Source organism: Giraffa tippelskirchi, chromosome 6 (genome assembly GCF_054371585.1).
Source record: "Giraffa tippelskirchi isolate mGirTip1 chromosome 6, T2T-mGirTip1v1.2.pri, whole genome shotgun sequence".
NCBI lineage: Eukaryota > Metazoa > Chordata > Mammalia > Artiodactyla > Giraffidae > Giraffa > Giraffa tippelskirchi.
Window position 1 is genome coordinate 43,328,503 of NC_137280.1, and position 19,697 is coordinate 43,348,199.

General features: G+C 38.7%; 1 protein-coding gene across 50 annotated transcripts in view; it reads left to right on the forward strand.

Moving 5' to 3' along the window:
* Positions 1-19,697, forward strand: part of EYA1 (EYA transcriptional coactivator and phosphatase 1) — a 659,176-nt gene that overhangs the window by 544,200 nt on the left and 95,279 nt on the right. For all 50 annotated transcript variants that reach the window (XR_014057024.1, XR_014057023.1, XR_014057025.1 and 47 more), the window contains one exon: positions 15,915-16,004. Coding sequence is in view for 46 of the 50 variants with exons in the window: in XM_081501749.1 (XP_081357875.1) it covers positions 15,915-16,004 (90 nt within the window). In the remaining 4 variants the exon portion in view is untranslated. The remainder of the gene's footprint in view (positions 1-15,914; positions 16,005-19,697) is intronic.

The window sequence follows — 19,697 nt, forward strand, 5'->3', positions numbered from 1 at the left end:
GAAATGTTCCCTTGGTATCTCTAATTTTCTTGAAGAGATCTCTAGTCTTTCTCATTCTGTTGTTTTCTTCTGTTTCTTTGCATTGATTACCACAAAGCATTGTGTAGAGTTCCCTGTGATATATATAGTACGTTCTCATTAGTCATCTATTTCATACATAGTATCAATAGTATGTATATGTATATGGGATATATATATGTGTGTGTAAATATATATATATATATATATGTATGTATGTATGCTAATCCCAATCTCCCAATTCTTCCCATCCTTCTCATTTCTCCCTTGGTATCCATGTTTATTCTCTGCATCTGTGTCTCTCTTTCTGTTTTGCAAATAAGATCACCTATGCCATTTTTCTAGATTGCACATATAAGTATTAATATATGACATTTTTTTCTTTCTGACTCACTTCATGCTGTATGACAGCCTCTCAGTCCATCCACGTCTCTATATACCATACTGCTTTGACTGCTGTGGCTTTGTGATTAAGTTTTGAAATTAAGAAGTATGAAATCCAACTTTGTTTTTATTTTTCAAGATTGTTTTGGCTTTTCAGGATCATTTGAGATTGCATATGAATTTTAGGATGAATTTTTCTGGTTTTGCAAAATAAAATGCTATTAAAAATCCCCTTAAAATTTTGATCTACTGAAAATATTCTTCTCTCAGATGGTAAAGAATCTGCCTGCAATGTGGGAGGCCCAGATTCAATCCCTGGGTTGGGAAGATCCCCTGGAGAATGGATTGGCAACCCACTCCAGCATTCTTGCCTGGAGAATTCCATGGACAGAGGAGCCTGGTGGGCTATAGTCCATGGGGTCACGAAGAGTCAGACATGACTGAATGACTAATATACACACAAAAATTTGATAGAGATTGCATTAAATATATAAGTCCCTTTGGGTAGTATTGATACCTTAATATTAAGTCTTCCATCTGTCAGGATGGAATGTTTTTCCTTTTAATTGATTCCTTCTTTGATTTCTTTGAGCAACATTTTATAGTTTTCAGTATACTACTTTGTTACATTTATTTCTAAGTATTTTATTCCTTTTAATGGTATTTTAAGTGAAATTTTCTTAATCTCCTTTATGGATTGTTCATTGTTAGTATATAAAAATGCAGCTGATTTTTGTGTGCTGATATTTTATCCTGTAACTGTGCTGAATTCATTTATTAGTTCTAACAGTCTTTAGAAACTCTTTGGCATTTTCTACATATAAGATCATGTCATCTGTGAATAAAGATAATTTTACTTCTTCTTTTCCTATTTGGATGTTTTTTATTTCTTACCTAGTTTTACTGGCTAGGACTTCCAGTACTATGTCAAATAGAAATGACATCCTTGACTTGTTCCTGTTCATAGAGGAAAAGCATTTCAACTTTAAATGTTGAGTATGATGTTTCTTGTGGGCTTTTCATATATGGCCTTTATAGTATTGAGATTCTATCTTCTATCTTCTGTATCTTCTTCTATCTTCTGAGATTCTCCTTCTATCTTCTGTTCTTAGTTTATAAAGTGTTTTTCCCAATGGTTTTATTTTTTGAAAGTTTATTGTATGTCTCTTAATATGTATTTTAATAGTACATTCTCACTTAATCTATTTTTTTTAACCTCTAGTATATCTGTTGAAATAATCAGACCATCTCTCTTCTAGCATTCCTGAGAGTGGGTTTTCTTGATTGCATCTCCATTGTGTCCGTTTATTACATAGTCTTTTGTTCTCTGTATTTCCTACACATCAGTAGCTAGATCCAGAAGCTGAATTAGATTTAGATTTGATGGTTGGTTTGTTTGTTTTGGACAAGATTTCATGGGTGGGGTAAATCTTTCAATAAGAGATGTGTAATGTCTGGTTGCTCTCGTTTTTTTAAACTTCAGCATTCTGATTGAACAGTCTCATTTAACAAGCCATTGTAGAGTGTTCTCAATTATCCTGTAAATCCTTGACTCAAAGTTGATTAGGAAGGAGGAAACTCCAGTTTGAGAGGTGTTTAAACCACAAATTCATTAACTCAGCAGAACCAAGTATATGTGGACCCACATAAGAAATAAAAAGAGTGACAGTGTTTTTTATAAATAACTAGCCCATAGCTACTTTTGGTGAGGCAGTGTTGTTGTTGTTCAGTCGCTAAGCAGTGTCCAACTGTTTGTGACTCCATGAAGCCTGCAGCATGCCAGGCTTCCCTGTCCTTCACTGTCTTCCAGAGTTTGCTCAAATTCATGTCTGTTGAGTCATTGATGCTATTTAACCATCTCATCCTCTGCTGCTCCCTTCTCCTTTTGCCCTCAACCTTTCCCAGTGTCATGGTCTTTTCCAGAGATGGCTCTTCGCCTGAAGTGGCCGAAGTATTGAAACTTCAGCTTCAGTCCTTCCAAAGAATATTCAGGGTTGATTTGAGGCAGTTTTGAGATGAACCTAAAACACTTTCTGAATTTGGAGATTTTCTCGAATATCTTCTCTCCTTGAATATCTCTCTAATATTAGTGGAGATCCTTGTTAAGGCTTCCTGGTCACCTCTTGGAGACAGATAGGTATCCTTAATGGCTCATACAGGTGCCACATTCTTCATTATCTTTTCAACAGCATAGTGGATTTCATTTTACCAGCCACAGCTCTGAGTCAGTGAACTAATATGATTAATCTGTAGGGGTGCTTGATGGTTGGTGGCTAACTTTAAAGGTAAATCCAATTCTGCTCCTTGAAGCTTAAATCTCGCCTTAGGCATTTTCTGTGTAAGTATCTAGCAGAGGTTTATGTACAGTATATATGGTGGCCACCATGCGCTTCCCTGCTGGTTCAGAGGTAAAGAATCTGCCTGCAGTACAAGAGAGCGGGGTTCAATCTCTGGGTTCAGAAGATGCCCTGGAGAAGGGAACGGCTACCCATTCCAGTATTCTGGCCTGGAGAACTCCATGGACTGAATAGTCCATGGGATCACAAAGAGTTGGACATTACTGAGTGACTTTCACTTTCATGTATAATGCATATACGTGGTAATCTTAATTTGGGAGTAATCAACTATTTACATTATGGAAAGGATGCTCTGCTCACATGGGAGCTGAGGAATGGAATACCTTTCCCTGGTCATCAGTTACATGGCTCCAATCAGAGTTGCTATTTTTTGAATAACTAATATTAGAAGACCCTACTTTTCTTTCCTGTTATAGTAGCAGATAATTTTATATGATGTTGATATTCTTAAAGTACTCCCACAGATTTATCCTTTGACCCTACCACAAACAAGGCCTCTCTGAATTATGTATTCCACAAATGCTAAAGTCATTTTGTGAGCCCTGAAAATTTTCAGGGACTATACATTGAAGGTACTACATTTGGAATGTACCTCAGTAATTATAGTTTATTGCCCTTTGTCACTACCAGCTATTTGTTGATAAGCTTGGGCTTCTCAAGATTTTGCCATGACCTGTTCTGCCAAGTCATTTGGACTGTAAACAATGGATTTGGGCTTTGTTTAAGTTCCTGTCCACAAATCTAACCCTTAAAAATTAAAGGGTATAAGCTAATAGGTATAGGTGACCCACCCAAGGAGATCACACTGCTTGGCTGTGCAGGTAGTTGCTTTTTCTTTAAAGAGCATTTTTGGATTTCTATGGAATTGGTGTAGTGTTTGGATCCTATCTGAATGACAGTACCTTCCCCTCCATTCCTAGATCTTCAGAGTATGGGACAACACCTCTGCTGGTTTCCTAGAATTGGGTCCTTGCTCTTAGTGATAAGAAGTTTAGTTAGCATCTTTGGGGAGAACCAGTGGCATTGCTCCTGGAAGCAGTCACACTGCATGTTCCCAGTTTAACATCCACACAAATCAGCTTTACTGATGATTGGTTTCTTAAAAACACAATCACCTCAAAAATATTGGCATGAGGAATTTAGGGGTGATATTATTTTTAAAAAGCATGAACTTCACATCCAGTCTGAACACACAATGTTCATGTACCTTTTTGTAGTAGGGACATGGTGTCCCGTGTTTGGACTGATCTGCAGTTATTGTTGTAGTATAGAGATAGAAATACCAGCACCACCACCACCTGTAGTGGTAGCAGCAGCAGCAGCTTAATACTTGCTAGGTACTATGTTCAGAACTTTAAATATATCATCAATTTAAAACCTCAAGCAAACCTGTTGTATTCGTGTTTTGCTGATCTGGGACCTGAAGACCAGGGGTTAAGTGACTGAACTGCCCACCACAGAGCTAGTAAATGGTAAAGTGAGAATTTCGGTCTAGATGCTATGACGGCAAAGCGCATGGTATGACCACCATGAGACTGTACACTTCCGGTGTTGTTCTGCCCTTATGCCTGCGGTTGGGAGCTCAATCATCTTAGAAGAAACTCCTTCCATTTCTTTGACGTGTAGCAAAAAGGTACTCTTGCCAATGCCTATGTGTGGGTTAGTGTTAGACCTAGTTCAGTCAAAAGATGAACTGGATGGCATCCTCGTAAGCTCTGATGAAAGGAGTTTCATTCCTCGTCATCCTAAGAGAATTCCTAGATGGAAATTTAGGAACAATGACACACCCCTATAGTCACAACAGTGTGTCTGTCTGGTGGTTGAGTCTTGGCGAAATCAGGTTTCTGAGTTGCTGTGGACTGTGCTTACTGAAAAGTGCATTTTTAATGATGCCTGAAGCTTATCAAATGCCCGTTGTTGTTGTTTAGTCTTTTTAAGTCATACGTTATTGTCTCGTGGCTAAGTTGTGTCTGACTCTTTGCAACCCCATGGACCTGTAGCTTGTAGCTGTAGCCTGCCAGGCTCCTCTGTCCGTGAGATTCTTCAGGCAGGAATACTGGAGTGGGTTGTCATTTCCTTCTCCAGGGGGATCTTCTTGACCCAGGAATCGAACCCACATCTCTTATGTATCCTGCATTAACTCGTGAATCCTTTATCCCTGAGCCACCAGGGAAGCTTGTATCAAATGCCCTAGCTCATCTGTAAGACAAAACAAGTTGACAAGAGCCCATATCCTAGTCTCCCAGTGTTCTAATATTCACATATACTTATAAACATCCTTTTCTTTCATTTAATTCACATTATGTGTTATCTTTTTAAATAAATTTTTATTGGAGTATAGTTGCTTTATAATGTGTTAGTTTCTGCTGTGCAGAAAAATGGATCAGCTATACATATACATATATCCCGTTTTTTTGGATTTCCTTCCCATTTAGGCCACCACAGAGCACTGAGTAGAGTTCTCTGAGATAGATATTAGCTTCTTATTAGCTATCTATTTTATGCATAGTATCAATAGTGTATGTATTGTCAATGTGTTAATTCAAGACTGACACATGAATCTCCCTAAAAGATGAATTTAGTGGTATTTCAGCATTTCTATGCACTGATTGTGTCTAGAGTTTCTTCTCTTCAAAGCATTTTCATCACATGAAGATCTAGTGTAAATAGCAATGATCAGGCTGAAAAAAATCAAGGAACAGTAAAAGAATGACAATGGCCAGGGATGATGCTGATGATTTGAATACAGGATGATAATAACTTTTGTCTCTGTGGGCAGTTCTGTGTTCTAGAAACAAGAGAAAAAGATCTTGAGGCTGTGGGATTCAATGGATAGAGGATGAGAGCAAAATAATTGCTTTAGACTTGAACCTAATTTTTCTGTATAATATTGCTTTCTCTTCAATAGACATAACCATCTTCAGCTTACACAAAGCAACCTTGAGTAGCCTAGCATTGCAACGATTTCCTTCACCTTATTTTCATACTTTAAGCAGACATTTGCCATTTAAAAAAATTGAAGTATAGTTGATTTCCAATGTTGTATTAGTTTCTGGTATACAGCAAAGTGATTCATATATATATATATATGTGTGTGTGTGTATATAAATATTCATATATATTCTTTTTCAGATTATTTTCCATTATAGGTTATTACAAGATATAGACTATAGTTCCCTGTGCTATATAGTAGGTCCTTGCTATTCATCTGTTTTATATGTACTGGTGTGTATCTCTTAATCCCAAACTCCTGATTTATCCCTCCCTCCCACCCTCCTTTCCCCTTTGGTAACCATACATTTTCTATGTCTGTGAGTCTGTATTTCTGTTTTGTAAATAAGTTAATTTGTATCATTTTTTTAGAATCCCCATATAAGTGATATCACATGGTATTTTTCTTTCTCTGTCTTACTTCACTTAGTATGACAGTCTCTGTTCATCCATGTTGCTGCAGCTGGCTTTATTTCATACCTTTTATGGCTGAGTCTTCCCTGGTGGCTCAGGCAGTAATCTGCCTGCAGTGCAGGAAGCCTGAGTTCAATCCCTGGGTTGGGAAGATCTCCTGGAGAAGGAAATAGAAACCCACTCCAGGATTCTTGCCTGGAGAATTCCATGGAGAGAGGAGCCTGGCGGGCTACAGTCCATGGGGCTGCAAAGAGTTGGACATGACTGAGCAACTTCCACTTTCTTTCTTTCTAGTATTCCATTGTATATCTATACCCCATCTTTTTATATTTATCATTTAAGTTACTTTGAAATTGACTATCATATCAAAATAATTTAAGATCAGGGTTAAATTTCATTCCTCTGTGTGTGTTTGTGTGTGTATGTGTGTAGTGCTGAATACTGTTTGTCTTGTTTTGGCAAGGAACAGCTAGTAGAATTTCCTGGGCATAAGAACTATAGTAAGTTTACAATATTTCTTCATTAAACGAGAAAAATGATAAAACATTTGATTATATTTTCTCTGTTTGAGCCTCTTCACTGAACTGTTCAGTTTTTTACTAGGGAACTAAGTTGCAGAGCACATGAGAATGTATTTCACAAGATGTATTAACACATACCACTGATGAGTTTAAAAAATAAATAATTGTATGCTAATCTTAGCCTGGTCTTATTTAGTGAATCACATAGATAAGTAAGGCTTTGTAAGCAGCTGTTTCTAAAAATGAACTGCTCTTTAATCAGGTACAAATTATGAATGAATGTATTTAATACTATTAGGTAGATAGAATGATTTTGGGAGTCAAATGCCCATTTTTCCTCCTAAGCTAAGTACCTAGGATTTTTTTTTTTACTAATACTGGACACTAACTAAAGATAAAATTTAATATTTTTTTCATAATTAGAATTATTTTAAATACTTGCTGTTTATTGCTATCATTCATTTACTTCTCCACTGAACTTTGGGAAAGCCCTGGGCCAGGCACTGTGCATGGTCCCAAGGATGGAGGAGAAAGATACAGGGGTATGACTCCGCCACAGACAAGAGAACATACAGCTATGGTACCCAGAAGCTGACGAGCCTGTCTGAGAGAAGTTGGGGAGGAAAACTGTGGACTGATAACGGGGCAGTGGGAGAGGCCCTGTGCAAGAATGGAGGATGTAGGCATGGGGGTTGGACAGAGACCTTGATGTCTTTATACTGATAACCCGAGAAGACCAGTCCAGTGAGAGAGGCTACTGCAGATAGTTATAAAGAGACATGGGCCTGGGGAAAAAGAAAATGGTGGTGAATATAAGGAAGATATGAATTCTAGGTCCAAGCAGCAGGAGGCTGTGATTCATTTAATGTGGGGAATATGATGAGTCCAGATTGCAGCCCATTGAGTTTCAAGTACTCTGTGGTACATTGGAAGGACTGATGCTGAAGCTCCAATACTTTGGCCCCCTGATGCGAAGAGCTGACTCATTGGAAAAGACCCTGATGCTGGGGAAAATTGAGGGCAAGAGAAGACAACAACAGGGGCAACAGAGAACTAGATGGTTGGATGGTATCACTGACTCAATGGACATGAGTTTGTCAAACTCAGGGAGATAATGATGGACAGAGAAACCTGGCATGCTACTGTTCATGGGGTGGCAAAGAGTCAGAAATGACTTAGTGATTGAACAAAACAACAGCATGGTACATCAAGTATCAATGACCAATAGGTGATTGATACATGGGCCTACGAATGAGATCTAAGATTTAATAGAGGGGAAGGTGGGGGTGGTGGTTGAAAGTGTGAGTGTGTGGGTTCTATAGGCAGTGTAAATAGAGGGAGGAACAGATGAAAACAGTCCTAGGAACCGACATCACTTAAGGGATAGGGAATGGATAATCTGATTGTAGGAAGATGCTCAGAAAAACAATTCATGATATTACAGACATCAGAGAAGGAGAAATGTTAAGAGAAATTAGACAGGAGTGGCAAATACTACTGAGGAGTCAAGTTCAGAGAAGAATGGAAACGTCTGGCAACAAGTTTTACTTAAAATGAAATATTTCTTTGAAGTGGAAGCAAGGTTCTAAATAATTTTTCAAAAGTGATAGAGCAAAAATGGTGTTTTAAAAACTACTCTTTCATAACTGCAGCTCTGGAATTTGTTGCTGCAAAGCACAAGAAAAGTAAGATTTAGCCAAAGACATGCTGATTTTAATGTCTCAGTTTGGATCTTAAAAAATGCATTTTTTTTTCTTTTCTTCCTTTAAATATGGCAAAATAAGCCATCAAGCTGTGACTAATTTATTAACTGTTCAATGTTAGCTTTTGTGACATTTGACTTGTATCAGGCATGTTTGGAAAATGTGAAAGTATTAAAAGATTATTATAATAGGAAGATCGAATCTAACCTTGATATGAGAACTCCAGTTGCTAGAATGTGGAATAAATCTGTGACCATGGTTATCTATCTGTTCTTCTAGCTGCTTTCCTTTCAGGTAGAACACTTAGGGTGAGACAGCTTTGCACCCTCACAGCTCTGTTGTTGTTCAGTCGTTCAGTCGTGTCCAACTCTGTGACCCCGTGGACTTCAGCATGCCAGACTACCCTGTCCTTCACTGTCTTGTGGAGTTTGCTCAAACTCATGTCCATTGAGTCGTTGATGCCATCCAACAGTCTCATCCTCTGTCACCCTCTTCTCCTGCCCTCAATCTTTCCCAGCATCACAAGCAAATTGTAACACAGTTGCAAATTAGTTTTCCTGTCTCTGAAATCAAAAGTACATGTTCTCTAGAATTCTGCTTTTCAAACTGTAGACTTCCACACGTTAACGGGCGATGAAATGGAAAATAGCAGAATATGCTCCACAGTGTGAAAAGTCTCATTTTGCCAAGCACACATTTCAGCTGTGTGTGTGTGTGTGTGTGTGTGTGTCTGAGACAGAGATGTTACTAGATCAGAGTATATAATGATTTTTTTTTTACTGTGGATTATTTTAAAATATTTGAGAAATACTGCTTTTGACTCGATCCCCTTCCTATTCTAAAATTCCTCCATTCCAGTTCATCATCAGACTGCTCTTTAGGTGTAGTAATGTTTCCTAATAGTATGGTGGAGTGGCAGGTATGAAAACTGTTAAGGAATGACTGCTAATAACAGAAGAGAAAAGCATTAAAAGGTAAATAAGGCCAACATCTGTGTTGTATTTGACCACAGGACTGAATGAGCCTTTAAAATTTATTAGTATTCTGACTCGCAGGTCATTACTGTAATTTATGAAGAAAAGTTAGAGTATGCTATATATTCACAAACAATAGAGTAATTCTTTTGATGGTGGTATAAACAGCAACCATATCAAGGAAAAATAATCGTTTTTCAGAAGTAACGCTACCATGGCACATAAATTCTAGAATTCCCAATTAAATAATTGCCATGTGTCTCTTCCGCCTGGCCACATAAAAAGATTCATTGACGTGGTTATGAGACAAGTCAGTGTATTTTTATTGGCCTCAACGAGAGGGTGGACACACCTGAGTCAGGTGTTTTGTTTCAGAAACAACTGTTTGAACTTTCCCTACTGGTCCTTTCTGCTCTGGGCTGTATTTGAGCATTTGTTTTTTCTAGCACGCTTATTGATACTTGGAATTCTTGTGAGTGAGCAATTTTCCTATAAAACCAAGATTCAATAAGAATTTTTCTTTACTAACTTGTAAACTGTTTTTATTTCTTCTACAACCTATGAAATTTCATAGATTTTAGGTGGTGGCTCATGGGGAAGATTGATCAAGGCTAAATCATTGCACAGGAAATGTCTGTCTTTTTTTTTTTTAACTGGAGGATAATTGCTTTACAACGTTGTGTTAGTTTCTGCTGTGCAACAAAGTGAATCAGCTAACTGTATCCATTTATCCCCTCCCTCTTGAGCCTCCTTCCCACCCCCATGCAACCCCTCTAGGTCATCACAGAGCCCTGAGCTGAACTTCCTGTGCCATATAGCAGCTTCCCACTAGCTATCTATTTTACACATGATGGTGTATATATGTTAATCTTACTCTCTTAATTCATCCCACCCTCCCCTCCCACTGTGTACACATATCTGTTTTCTATATCTGTGTCCCTATTCCTGCCTCACAAATAGGTTCATCTGATTGCACAGGAAATTTGAGGGAAGTGTTTTTATTTGTCCCTCCACACACAGCTCTTGGACACTCTGCTGGCCTATGTATTTTTCTTTCCTGTATGCCCTCTTACAAAACCCCTGGGGTATTTGCTTTGCCCTTTTGCCAATCTCACCCCAGATTTTTGGCAATGATGTGTTTTCTCTCTCCTTTCCACTGCCAGTCAGCTGGCAGAGAAGGCCTAAGGAGGAGGGGAATTGAGGCCAGCAGTACCATCCTGCTGTATTTTCCCCAGACCTCCTCTTGTCCTTCTCTGGGACTCTTGCAAAGGTAGAGCATGCAGGTGCTGGTGCTGAGGATGTGCTGGTGGCGTGGACGGGAGCTAGTGGGATGGGTCCTGCAGAGATGGGGTTAACTCTCCCTCCCTGGCCACAGTTGATTGGCTGTACCCAGTGAGTCCCAGGCCCCTCCTTTCTCCCATGTGTATAAACACATACGCATCCTGAGTTGTTTCGGACGTGTCCAACTTTTTGCGACCCTGTAGACTGTAACCCGCTAGACTCCTCTGTCCATGGGATTCTCCAGGCAAGAATACTGGAGTGGGTTGCTATGCCCTCCTCCAGGGGATCTTCCCGACCCAGAGATCAACCTACATCTCCTGTAGCTCCTGCATTGCAGGTGGATTCTTTTACCACTGAGCTGCTTGGAAAGCCCCTATGATTGTGTCAGATTAAAAGATGGAGGTTTTTTTTTTTTTTATTCTAGGGAATAAAATATTTTATCCCATATTTGCTATCTAGCCATCTGATTTATTAAATGAGAAAATTGAGGCTTAGTGAGCTAAGGACACCAAAGTAGAAGAACAAGGGTAGGGCCTGGCGCCTGGGTCTAGGCTCTTCTTCCACCACTTGTTGCTATGTCTCAAAGCCCGTGAGAAGATGGGGCTTTAAGTTGTTGATGCACTTCAGATACTTGCAGGTTAGGGGGTGAAACACAAGCAAGTCTTGAGCTTAAAAATGAAGACAGTGTGTTTAGAAGACAATAGAGAAAATGGGCAAGGTTTATGTTGGACAGTATTAGGAAGCAAGATTATTACTTTCTCTAGGTTTTTTGTTCTCTACTCTAAGACTCAGAGTTGGTTGATACACATAGTACAGCCCAGCCAGATGGGTGGTGACATGAAGGTGTAATTTCTCTAGTCGTAGTTTCTCTCATTAAATGATATATGTAGCATCCAAAGGTTTGCTGTGATTATAAAGTAGTAGGTCAGAAATTATTCTTTGGAAAAATTTTAAATGCCATAAAGGTTGAAGTTGGTATTGCTGTTAGAATGCCAATAAAAACGTGAAAAACTCACATTATATCCTTGAATACTTTCTCTACAGAATTTTTTATTTGTTTGGTTTTCACTAACTATGCAGGATATTCGGGCTTCCCTGGTAGCTCAAACGGTAAAGAGTCTGCCTGTAGTGCAGGGGACCCAGGTTTGATCCCTGGGTCAGGAAGATCCCCTGGAGAAGGAAATGGTAATCTACTCCAGTATTCTTGCCTGGAAAATCACATGGATGGAGGAGCCTGGCGGGCTACACTCCATGGGGTTGCAAAGAGTCGGACATGACTAAGTGACTTACACACACACAGGCAGGATATTCACCATGAACATTGTTGCTTTGTGGGCGAGATGCATTTTGAACATAGTAACACCATTAAATACCTCCACACTCCCCATCTCAATGCCGGCAGATGTCATCAGGATATAGGTTGTGTGGCACAAACCATCTATCACTAGTGTCAAAATCTTGAAGTGTTGAGTAGAAGCCACTGTTGAGAATGCTGGTGCTCCCCTCTGTGTGTGGTACTGGCTATTTGATGACTAAATACTGTCACAAGAGTGTCAAGATCAGCTTTCTGAGTAGGCATGGTGCCAGCCGGTCAGAGTGGCCATCATTTCCTATTTCGAGTGTACTCAAAATTGGGAGGCAGGCTAAATAAATAAAGAATAATGGTAGTTATAATCTGGAGTAAAATTGCTATTTACTGTCCTTCTGAAATTTATCTATATTGTATCTATTTTCTGGTAATTGTGATAGTGGTTTTAGACACTTTATGGATTGTGTTGTTGATGGTGGGTGCTCAGTTGTGTCCAACTCTTTGCACCCCCATGGACTGTAGCCCACCAGCTTCCTCTGTCCATGGGATACTCCAGGCAAGAATACCAGAGTGGGTTGCCATTTCCTATTGCAGGGGATCTTCCTGACCCAGGGATCAAACCCATGTCCCTTGCATTTCCTGCATTGGCAGGTGGATTCTTTACCAACTGCACCACCTGGGAAGCCCAGGATTATGGGTTATCAGTTCAGTTCAGTCCCTCAGTTGTGTCTGAGTCTTTGCGACCTCATGGACTGCAGCATGCCAGGTTTCCCTGTCCATCACCAATTCCTGGAATTTGCTCAAACTCATGTCCATTGAGTCGGTGATGCCATCCAACCATCTCATCCTGTAGTCCCCTTCTCCTCCTGCCTTCAGTCTTTCACAGCATCAGGGTCTTTCTCAAGGAGTCATTTCTTCTCATCAGGAGGCCAAAGTATTGGAGTTTCAGCTTCAGCATTGGTCCTTGCAATGAATATTCAGGACTGATTTCCTTTAGGATGGACTAGTTGGATGTCCTTCCAGTCCAAGGGACTCTCAAGAATCTTCCCCAACACCACAGTTCAAAAGAATCAATTCTTAAGTGCTCAGCTTTCTTTATAGTCTAACTCTCACATCCATACATGACGACTGGAAAACCATACTTTTGACTAGATGGACCTTTGTTGGCAAAGTAATGTCTGCTTTTTAATATGCTGTCTAGGTTGGCCATAGCTTTTCTTCCAAGAAGCAAGTGTCTTTTAATTTCAGTCACCATCTACAATGATTTTGGAGCCCCCCCCAAAATAAAGTCTCTTACTGTTTCCACTGTTTCCCCACCTATTTGCCATGAAGTGATGGGACCAGATGCCATGATGTTAGTTTTCTGAATGTTGAGTTTTATGCCAGTTTTTTCACTCTCCTCTTTCACTTTCATCAAGAGGCTCTTTAGTTCTTCTTCACTTTCTGCCATAAGGTATCATCTGCATATCTGAGGTTATTGATAATTTTCCTGGCAATCTTGATTCCAGCTTGTACTTCATCCAGCCTAGCATTTTGCATGAGGTACTCTGCATATAAGTTAAATAAGCAGGGTGACAATATACAGCCTTGATGTATTCATTTCCCATTTTAGAACCAGTCTGTTGTTCTATGTCCAGTTCTAACCTTTGCTTCCTGACCTGCATACATGTTTCTCAGGAGGCAGGTTAGGTGGTCTGGTATTCCCAACTCCTGAAGAATTTTCCACAGTTTATTGTGATCCACACAGTCAAAGGCTTTGGCACAGTTAATAAAGCAGAAGTAGATGTTTTTCTAGAACTCTCTTGCTTTCTTGATGATCCAACCTATTTTGGCAATTTGATCTCTGGTTCTTCTGCCTTTTCTAAATCTAGCTTGTACATCTGAAAGTTCATGGTTCATGTACTGTGGCTTGGAGAATTTTGAGCATTACTTTGCTTGTGTGTGAGATGAGTGCAATTGTGCAGTAGTTTGAACATTCTTTGGCATTGCCTTTCTTTGGGATTGGAATGAACACTGACCTTTTCCAGTCCTGTGGCCACTGCTGAGTTTTTTAAATTCGCTGGCATATTGAGTGCACCACTTTCACAGCGTCATCTTTTAGGATCTGAAATAGCTTCTCAACTGGAATGCCATCACCTCCACTAGCTTTGTCTGTAGTGATGCTTCCTCAGGCCCACTTGACTTCACATTCCAGGATGCCTGGCTCTAGGTGAGTAATCACACCATCATGGCTATCTGGGTCATGAAGATCTTTTTTGTATAGTTCTTCTGTGTATTCTTGCCACCTCTTCCTAATATCTTCTGCTTCTGTTAGGTCCACACCATTTCTGTCCTTTATTGAGCCCATCTTTGCATGAAATGTTCCCTTGGTATCTCTGATTTTCTTGAAGAGATCTCTAGTCTTTCCCATTCTATTGTTTCCCTCTATTTCTTTGCATTGACCGCTGAGGAAGGCTTTCTTATCTCTCCTTGCTATCCTTTGAAACTCTGCGTTCATATAGGTATATCTTTCCCTTTCTCCTTTGCCTTTAGCTTCTCTTCTTTTCTCAGCTACTTGTAAGGCCTCCGCAGACAACCATTCTGCCTTTTTGCATTTCTTTTTCTTGGGGATGGTGTTGATCACTGCCTCCTGTACAATGTCATGAACCTCAGTCCATAGTTCTCCAGGCACTCTGTCTTCAGATCTAATTCTTCAATCTATTTGTCACTTCTACTGTATAATCGTAAGGGATTTGATTTAGGTCATACTGACTGGTCTAGTTGTTTTCCCTACTTTATACACCTTAAGTATGAATTTGGCAGTAAGGAGTTTGTGATCTGAGCCACAGTCTGCTCCCGGTCTTGTTTTTGCTGACTGTATAGAGCTTCTCCATCTTTGGCTGCAAAGAATATAATCATCCTGATTTCGGTATTGACCATCTGGTGATGTCCTTGTGTAGAGTGTTCTCTTGTGTTGTTGGAAGAGAGTGTTTTCTATGACCAGTGTGTTCTCTTGGCAAAACTCTGTTAGCCTTTGACCTGCTTCATTTTGTACTCCAAGGCGAAATTTGCCTTTTATTCCAGGTATCTCTTGACTTCCCACTTTTGCATTCCAGTCCCCTAAAATGAAGAGGACATCTTTTTTGAGTGTTAGTTCTAGAAGGTCTTGGACTTCCCTGGTGGCTCAGAGGTTAAAGCGTCTGCCTCCAATGTGGGAGACCTGGGTTCGATCCCTGGGTCGGGAAGATCCCCTGGAGAAGGAAATGGCAAACCACTCCAGTGTTCTTGCCTGGAGAATCCCATGGACGGAGGAGCCTGGCAGGCTACATACAGTCCACGGGGTCGCAAAGAGTCAGACATGACTCAGCGACTTTCCTTTCCTTTCCTTTCTAGAAGGTCTTGTAAGTCTTCATAGAACTGCTCAACTTCAGCTCCTTCGGCATTACTGGTTGGAGCATAGAGTTGGATTACTGTGATATTGAATGGTTTGCCTTGGAAACAAACAGAGATCATTCGGTCATTTTTGAGATTGCACCCAAGAACTGCATTTCAGACTCTTTTGTTGATTGTGAGGGCTACTCCATTTCTTCTAAGGGATTCTTTCCCACAGTAGTAAATATGAGTTATAGTGGAACCTAAAAAACATGTCTTCCTGAGTCACTGATTTCCTTGCTTCTGAAACAGATGTGTGAAGGTGAATTTCCTCCACTCTATATGTCTGAGTAATCCTAGAGTTTATATTTTTTGTATTATTATAAACAGCAAGTTTTTTTCTTTGTTAGGCAAAGTACCAACAACATTAGAGGCACTTTTCAAATGAAATAAGTCACTGAAGTCCAAATACAGAGTAAAGCACGTAATCTGACAAAGACTGGAACCCAGGTCTTGTGGCCTGTTCTAATGTAAAGTCCTTCTCAATGAGACACTTTATTTCCTGTACCCAGATGTAGATATGATCTTGACCTATAAAATTCTTCTTTCAGGACCCACCTACTTCAGTTTCCCTTGGACTGCGAATGGAAGAAATGATTTTCAACTTGGCCGACACACATCTATTTTTTAACGATTTAGAGGTAAGTTATTCTTTTATATACTCTTCATGTTGCATGTTTGGAAATGGGTGATTGGTCTTGAGATAACAGTGGAATATTATTTTTTGGACATATAATTGAAGTGGTGAGGTCAAGTAATTATTGATTATATGGTAATGTGTTTTGCCTTCGTGGAATTTGTTTTGCTTTACTTTGGTTGTTGTGTTTCAAAGTTTGATTCTGTGGAACCATTGATACGGATTAACAGTTGATGGCAAGATTCTTTAATGTTAAACTGTGTTGGTTATCAGAAGTACAGATTTCTCAGTTAATAATCACCGTTGTGATGTGTTACCTTTAGTGATCCTTGCGTGTGTTATATGTTATCCATGTCAGACTCCTATCATATTGAGTTAGGTGCTCTTCTGTCAGGTTAGTCCAGCTGGTTGTATAACAGTTTAGTCAAGCCTCTACTTTTGGGGTTGCCAGGATTCCTTATGTCAAACTGCTGATGGTTTTATTTGTCCTTTATAGTTTGGGAGGAAATTTTTGTACAGTGGCTAGTAAAATGTGTTACGGGCGGTGACAAACATGCCGATCTTGGTTGGAAGCATTTTTCAGAATAAAGAGTATTGGTTTTCATGTCTACACTATGACAAAATATGCCTATTTTTACTCTCTTCTTGATAGAGATAGTTGTTTATTTAAATCCTGCTATTAAGCAAACTTGTGGTAGGGCTGCCAAGAGGCATTAATCATCAGGTTGTTGTTTTGCTAGATTTTATAAATGTATGTTATTTCAGACAGGAGAAGAATCTGAAAGATTCAAATAGAACTTTTACTGATCAAAGTTAATTGGCAGCAATTGGCCTTTAAATATTTCCTGATGTTTCCCCTTTTCAAAATCAAGCAAAATGCACCTTATTTCATAGATGAGCCAAAATCATTTTTAAAATGCTAGTGTGTGACAGAATTTAAATGCGGTTTGTTCAACATCTGTCCTGTATTTTGATTTCTTTTTCATCTGCAATGAAACTACTCAGACGAATTGGCAACTTCCAGTGCAATGAAATTATTTAAATGTGCTTCATTCCCCCCCCCCCCATTCCTTTAGGGAAATATTTATTTTTACACATAGAGTAAAATACAGATTTTTTTTTTTTTTGGCATTTTAATGTGGTTGCTTTCCTTAAGGAAATTACATGTAAGGCCTTACTATTTTTAAGGTAGAAATATTCCAAAAGAGTGACAATTTCCTAATTGCTTTAGAAAAGCTTAATAATCATACTTATTTTCAAAAGCTGTTTCTGATTTTTGGTTGTGATTCCCTTCATATGAGAACAGCACCAAAAAATCTGTATTTTACTAATACATTAAAATTCCTTTCTTGAGTTTCCTTTTGTTTGCAATGATACAGACTAGATTGATATTTTGTCTTGGATTCAGCCTTGTTACTCTTATTGATGTTAATAGATGTTAATAGCATCCATCAAGAAGAAATTAGCAGTAATTTTCTATTGTTTTTAAACTCTACCTTCTTAAAAATGCCAAAGCTAGTCTGTGCAATGCCAAAACTATGTGGTGAAAAGTGAGAAGTTAGGCAAAGTAATAACTTGGTGTAATATAGACAGAGAAGCTTCCAAACTCAGTTTGGATGTAATACAGTCAGATTTTTATTTGTTTACAAACATTATTCACGCTGAACTATACAGAGAAGGTCTGAAATAAAAGTAAATATTAAAAGTTCTAGTTTAGGTCTGTGATGGATGTAGTTTTTTCATAAGCCTTAATTTTAAAAAAGAAGAAGAACTAAGGATGCATAAAGATACTGAAATACCAGATTTTATTCTTGAGGACTCTTTCTTATAAGTCAAGTAGAAAACAGGATAAACGACTAATTCAACCACATATAAAAATCAATAGTGAAAAATTATTCAAGCTTGTTAACTTTACCAAAGTTGACTTTACATTATTTTACCTGAGAATAATACAAAGGTATCAGCAAAAGTATAAATGAAGGATTCACTTAGCCATTGCTCTAGATTTGCACAAAGTTTAAAAAATAAATTGGTTCTTAAACTTATTTCAGTCTTTCATTTTATATTTTTGTAACTCAACAAAGCTGAGAATGTTCACTGCAAATATTAGTTTCTTTCAAACTAAAGAGTGAAATTATTTCCTGGCAAAAATAAATGTATTAGTTTAATACTGCTTAGAAAACCAAAATTATCTCATCAGGCAAAAATGATGTGGTAATGCCTGATTTCACACTCCAGTTAGCAGTGCACTGTGGTAAGGGGCATTAATATTTTAATATATTTTAATTACATGTTTTTAGCTTTTGAAGATCTAGAGTACAAGTAATGTTAAGAAAATTAATGGTCTGTTAGCTTGACATGTGATTTCTGAACTCTGATTGTTGACTGTAGCCTCATTTTCTTTTAAAATTTTAACTTTTTGCCAGCCTGTCTGTAAATTTGGTTAGTTTGCAGCTGTGACTTATAAGAGATGCTGACTAAAGAAATACACTGTGAGGAGCTTCCAGTGACAATTCTTACGTTATCAAAATAGTCGCTTAAAATGTTTATTAGAATATTACTTGGGAAATTTTAGATATGATTTTAAAGTAATTTACAAATATCTTTATTGTACTTTAAGGCGTTAAAAAGTTACCCGTTTTTAGCTTTAAAAATCTTGTCATCTCACTTACTGACAATTTTTAATAAAAGCAATCACAATTTAAATTAATTCTGTTGACACTTAAGGAAAAAAATAAAAAAGAGAAAGCTTGGTTTTTTGAGCCATTAAAAATACTTGACATGTGAAGGAACATGAGTGACAGAGAGACACAAATATCAAAGAAAATACTATTCCAGCCCCCGCCCTGCCAGAGAAGGGTTTAGACTTGAGTTCCACGCACTCCTGGCTTTCCTATGTCCACGTCTGATGCCCTCTGTATCATTTTACCAAAGGTCTCCGTGTGCAATCCTACGATGCTTATTATGGAAGTCATTTTTTATGAATGACAGTATGAAATTGGAGGATTTTTTTCCAGCTTCTTGAGTAAAGCCTGTCTCTTTCTGATTGAATAGAGAAAGGGCTCTTTCTGTTGGGTATTTATTGAAAGGTGATGGGCCTTCTGAATACGATAACATTTCAGTTTAACTTGCCTTTTGTTGGTTCTCCTACTGGATTTCTCCACACTTACAGAAAGATATTTGGTCAAGATGGATATAAGTCTAAAGAAAAATAAGGCACAAATTTATGTTCAATTTTCTCTTTCTGTCTGGTGTTAAGTAGTATCATCTTACTGACATTATGGTTGCCATCCTAACCGATGTTGTATCAACGTGGTAGCCTCTGAGAGTCTTGCTCTCAGACCACAGGGGTCAATGTGGGGAAGCAGAAGTGTAACAGAGTGGAATCTGGCTGCTCGCTGCTCAGAAGTCAATAAAGAGGCCAGGTTGGTCAAAAGGAAAGTTTGCTTTATTTTGGAAGCTGGCAACTGAGGGAAGGGTAGATATGTGTCTGTAGGCCGACTTCTCTCCACTGACAGTCAGGGGGCAAGAACTTTTATAGGCTGAGGGAGGGGGCTACATGTAGAAACAGCACAGTCACTTTTGACAGTCATCTTGAAATTGGTCATCAGTTGACTGATCCGCTTCATCTTGATGGTTTTAGATCCAGTTAATCTTCAGTTCCAGGGTCAGTTTGTTTTCATTTCTTTGAGGCCGA